Genomic DNA, 5,737 nt, shown 5'->3' on the forward strand with positions numbered 1-5,737 from the left:
GGTTTGGAGGGCAGGGGATGGAGAGGTAGCTGCCTTCTTAAACATCTGGTTTATCCTCTTTTTTTTTTTTTTTTTTTTTTTGTATCCCTCACCCTTGGGAAGTATGCCCTGGGAAAAAACAGACTCCCCATAACCTTGGCCCCAGGACATCTTGGGAAGGCAAACCCACCCCCAAGTAATGCCCTGGCTAGCCATGATTAAATGCTGATGACCTTGGCAACTGGCTATGGGGATTTGGGGTGAATGGGTGGGGGATGAGCCAGGCTTTGGGGCACTGTTGGCTCTCCTGGCTTATTCTTCTGCTCCTCTGGGCTTGTTTTGAGAGCCAAAAATCCAATCACAGAATCTCTGTGTCCTTTGGAGATGGATACTCTCTGGGGGTCTTCCTGGCTGTTTTGCAAGCCCTTGATGATGTCACTTTGGGTATCTTATGTCCTGCCCCACATCCTGCCTCCTGCCTTGTGTAGCTACCGTGAAACCATGGAAAGGAATTGCCCAGTGAAGTTGGGGTGGGGTAGGGGGGACAATGAGGCCCAGCGCCCTCCTGTGTGTGTGTCCCAATGTGCACCATGCCATGGAGGAAAGAATCTGCAGGTGTTGAGGAAATAGCAGTGGATTTGGAACCCCACAGTTCTACCTTCTTGCTGGCTGTGCAGATCTGGACGACTGGTTTACCTCCAGAAACCCCTTGTTCCCCGTGTACTATGGAAATGGTAAACAAAGTCGTCTCAGGGCTCTTGTGATGCTTAAATGTAACAGTGAATGCAAAAGGACTCAGTTGAAGAATAAAATACTAAAAAGCAAGTGTGCCTGGGATTCTGGCTTTGAGTCAGACAGAATGTGTCACTATCCAATATCCTTCTCTGGAGTCAGGCTTGGTAATGGGACTTAGCCAATATGAACAGAAACACTCCCATCATTTCCAAGGGGAACTTTAAAAGCTTATTAATTTCCAGGCTCCCTTTCTCCTGCCCCTGTAATTGGAAGATGCATTTGTGAAAACAGGGCCCTGGAGAGTCACAGGGGGAGGAGAATAAGCACCATTCCCAAGCTATGAAACACAGCTGTTTCAGGCCCCTGGGGCTGGGAGATTGATTGCTATCTTAGCAAACTGTCTGGCCTCACTAAAGGGTACTGGGTACTGTTTCTTTATCCTGTTTAATAGAAAAACAACAAAACACACACACACACAAAACATATACGTAAGAACACCCCACACAACAGTCCAGGGGAGACAGTAGGCAAAGCTTGCTCTGGCTGCTACTTGCTGCTGCTCTTGGGAAGGGGCCGGTAGACCCCGACGACCACAGCATGGTCCCTCTCATAAGGCTCCAGGGTCAGCTGCTCTTGAGGCTTCAGGTTCTCCTGCTGCAACTTCCTCACCTCAGAAGCAAACACAGCCTCTGCAGACGCGGTGGAGTCTATGCAGTTGGCTTTGATGGAAATGAGAAAGTGGCCCCCGTTGCGCAGGAACGTGTGGGCGTTCAGAGCCACGATGCGCGACTGGTCTGGCTGGGCCACGTCTGCGAAGATCACGTCCACCATGCCGATGAGCATGCGGTACTTGAGCGGGTGCCGGGCGTCCTCCAGCACCGGGATGATGTTGGTTCTCGTCTTGGCCACGTTGACGAGATCGCGGCCGGCGCGGTGGGAGAACTCGACCGCGTAGACCAGGCCATCGGGGCCGATGATGTCGGAGACGTGGGAGACCGTGGTCCCCGAGGCGGCGCCCAGGTACAGCACCTTGGACTTGGGCTTGATGTGGATCTGGTCGACCCCGCCCAGGATGGCCGCGGCCAGCTTGGAGCGGAAGGGGTTCCACGTGCGGTACTCCTGCTTCACGCCGTTCTCGGTCACCGTGACGCGCTTCTCGCCATACACCGAGAAGCCGGGCACCATGTTGAGCGTGACCAGCGCGTCCTCCGCCCCGCGGTAGATGAACACGCCCTCGTGCCGGTGCGGCTCCACCGACACCGCGATGACGCCCTTCCTGCGGCGGTTCCTGCTCTTGGCCACGCCGCCGCGCCGCTGCCCGCTGCCGCCGCGGTCCCTGCTGTCCCCGCCGCCGCGCCCCCGACCCCGGCCGCCGAAGCCGCGCGTCCGCGCCCCGAAGCCGCCCTTACCCCCGCCGTCGCCTCCCTTCCCCGAGCCCCCGCCGCGGCCCCCGCCCCAGCCCCCGCCCCAGCCTCGGCGGCCACCAGACCCGCCCCCGCGAGAGCTGGCCGACTTCATGGCGCGCCCTGGGCGCCCGGTGGCTGGCGACGGTGGTCACTGGTCGCCGGTAGCTCGGGAGGTGGTCAGGGGTCTCCGGTGACTTGAGGTAGTTGTCCTGGTGGGGGACAAAGGTGGGTGGCAGCGGTCGTCCTAGCGATCGGCAGCGACAGGGACCCGGTGGGCGGCGGTCCCGACCCGCTCTACCGCAGTCCCCGCATCCCCGGAGCCGCCCTTTGACGTGGCGACTGGCGTGATTGCATCACACCCGTTCTGCCGACCCTGCAGCCCCGGAAGCCCCCCTTCTTCACCTGCGCGCAGACGCAGCTGCTCATCTGTAACCCTTCGCCTTCCCCCTGCCTCAGCCTCTGCTTCCTCGGGGACCCCTGGTACCTCCCCTGGCCACCTGGTCGCAGGCGTCTCTACAGCAGGGAGGGGAGGCCAGCAGTCCTTATTCGGCCACTTGCCTGCTGGTCTCTGAGGATCTTGTTTGAATTGGGACAAGTTTCTTGAACTCTTGGGTCTCATCATCCCATTTGTAAAACAGACCGCACCACCACGAGGGTTGTGCTGTATGTAGCTCGCTGTCATTTAACCCCCACCACGACACGTGCTAAGTACTCTGAGTTAGCTCTTTTGTTGTGTTTTTAAACATTTCTTTTGGTCAGTCTTTTCATGGAGGTATAGCCTACAAACAATAAAATGCACCAATTTCGCTTCGTTTTGAATAAATGTATTGCTTTTAAAGCTTCTGCCACCGGAGAGTGGCATGTCTCTCTTAGACATCTTTGGAAGGCACGCAAATAGATAGATTAGTGCCAGACATTGAAACAAGGTACCTATGTTTGTCCTAGTTATTCCACTTTGAAAGTTTTATCCTACTGAAATCGTCTTTGCCATTAGAGCCGCAGGGTGAGGATGGGGGTGGCTATAGCAGTGGTGATGGTGAGCATTCTGGCAGTGGAGGGGAGATGAGCAGGAGAGGCCTAAAGCAAGACACACTAGGAAGATAGAATTTAGAGGACTTCTGACACATTGGTTGTGGGAAACCCCAAAGGAAAATTTAAAGCCAGATAGTGCCAAGGCATCATGACTTCTGGGCTGCAATTAAGAGCCTGAAAGCTGCAGTTCTCCTTGCTCTCTGTTTAGTTCTGTTCGGTTCCATCCACTGTGCTAAGTCCTAGAACAGGTTCTGGGAATACTGATCAGCATTATCTAATGCCAATTCCTCCATGTGAATGGGGATGCACAGACTGTACCCCAAATCCCTTATAAGACGCTTCATTAGAAACCAAAATGTCATGATTATCCCTGAACTACTTTAGTTTATGCTTTGAAAACCGGCTTTTTCAATCTACACATTTTTCTTAAGCATTAAGGGGGAAAAAAAAATCATTAAGCAGTACCAAGGACAGCAACAGAACAGAGGCCTTAGAGTTTGGTCAGCACCAGTGACAGCGACTGCAGTTGGAATCTTTTGACAACTGGTGTGTGAGGTGGTGTAAGCACCTATTAGTGGAACTGAGTGCCTGGTTCAGAGAGAAGCATACCTGAAGACCAAGGCAGGTGTCAGGCAGGAGTACTGAACACTCCAGGTGTGCACACGGTCAAGCTCTTCTTCCATCCTGGTCCTCAACTCTTTCTGCCTTACACCAGTGGACAGCGATACTGGGTCTACTTTTCTCTGAGGACTATATAGCCTCACCACTTAAGTTCCCAGGTTGGAAAGTCAGGAAAGATTGGATGCTGTAGTCTTGAGGCAAATTTCTACTACTTAGGGACACTTCCATGTTTGCTCTTATGGCCTTTCAAATGAGGAAATGAGACCCACCCTATTTATTGGGCACTGGCTCCTACACATATAATTAACTTTATTGTGCATGATAACCACATTTGCATTCACAGAAACAGATAGATTAGTGCCAGATTAAATAACTGAGCATTTTAGAACATCAATTTAACACATAAACTATCACAGAAGCTGTATATGTTTGAATTATCAGATATGATTTTAATACACAAATTTCCTGTGTTCTCCTGCCTGTGACTTCTAATAGAAAGTAATTTTTAATGTATTTCAGTATTTTTCATGACATTACTTCTCTACTAGTTGCATCTTTAAAATGTGAGATGAGTATTTAAAAAATTGGAATCTAATAAAGTTAAGCATTTTGTTGTTGTTGTTGTTTTTTGGTACCAAGGATTGAACTGAGGTGCACTCGACCACTGAGCCACATCCCTAGTCCTATTTTGTATTTTATTTAGAGACAGAGTCTCACTGAGTTATTTAGGGCCTCGCTGTTGCTGTCTTTGAACTTGTGATCCTCCTCCTCAGCCTCCCTAGCTGCTGGGATTATAGGCATGCACCACTGCATCCTGTCAAGTTAAGCATTTTTATTTAAAAAAAAAAAAAAGAAAAAGAGGCAGGCCCAGGACTGCTCCCACTGACTGGCAGACCCACATGGGAGCCTAGGCCCAGGTCAGGCCTAGCACCACCCACAGACTTACCTGGGAGCTCAGGCCTACCCCACCTCCATCTTGGGACACTGCAGCCAACTCCATAGCCCTCCCCACGCAGTAGCCTCCACTTTGCAAGAACAGACAGGGCCTAGAAGCAGCTGCATCTTGGAACAGGCAGCCCAAACCATTATAAGGCCCACACTTTCAGCCCCATCTCTGAAAGTGGCTGCATCCATCTTGGGACACCCCAACTGCTATCTTGAGTTACCTCCACTATTGCCACCACCACCTTTAGTTTCAGTAACATCTATCACAGGACACCGGCCAGGGTCAGGAAGCCCAATGCCAAGGTGAGGTACGGGTAATCTGCATGGACACTAAAATATTATATGGCAGAAACTGTAATACCTCAGATCATCACTGAAAGGAAGACACATAGACAACATGAAAAAATAAGGGAGGAAAGTGCCCCAAACAAACCAGGATACTACAATAACAGAACCATGGACAGTGCAGTTGATGAAATGTCAGAGAAGGAGTTCAGAATATACATAGTTAAAATGATCTGTGAATTAAAGAATGACCTAAAGAAGGCAAAAACTGATCACTCCAACAAAGAGATAAGGGAGCAAATACAGGTAGCAAAAGATTATTTCAAGAAAAAGATTGAGATTCTGGGGGAAAAAATCAGAAATCCTTGAAATGAAGGAAACAATAAACCAAATAAGAAACTCAATAGAAAGCTTCACCAACAGACTAGATCACTTGGAAGACAGCTCATCAGATAAATGAAGACAAAGTATTCAGTCTTGAAAATAAAGTTGACCACACAGTGAAGATGGTAAGAAACCATTAACAGACATACAAAAATTATGGGATAGCATCAAAAGACCAACCCTAAGATTTACTGGGATAGAAGAAGGCACAGAGATTCAAACCAAAGGAATGCACAATCTCTTCAATGAAATAATATCAGAAAATTTCCCAAATATGAAGAATGAATTGGGAACTCAAATACAAGAGGCTTACAGGACACCAAATGAGCAAAATTACAACAGATTTACAC

The 5,737-nt window shown here is 49.8% G+C and overlaps 1 protein-coding gene across 1 annotated transcript; it reads right to left on the minus strand.

Moving 5' to 3' along the window:
• Positions 1-1,170: 1,170 nt before the first annotated feature.
• On the minus strand, positions 1,171-2,232 carry Fbll1 (fibrillarin like 1). Its single transcript, XM_027938769.2, has one exon. The coding sequence runs from the start codon at positions 2,230-2,232 to the stop codon at positions 1,261-1,263; it is 972 nt and encodes a 323-aa protein (XP_027794570.2). The 3' UTR covers positions 1,171-1,260.
• Between the last annotated feature and the right edge of the window lie 3,505 nt (positions 2,233-5,737).

The sequence above is a fragment of the Marmota flaviventris genome, chromosome 5 (assembly GCF_047511675.1).
Source record: "Marmota flaviventris isolate mMarFla1 chromosome 5, mMarFla1.hap1, whole genome shotgun sequence".
NCBI lineage: Eukaryota > Metazoa > Chordata > Mammalia > Rodentia > Sciuridae > Marmota > Marmota flaviventris.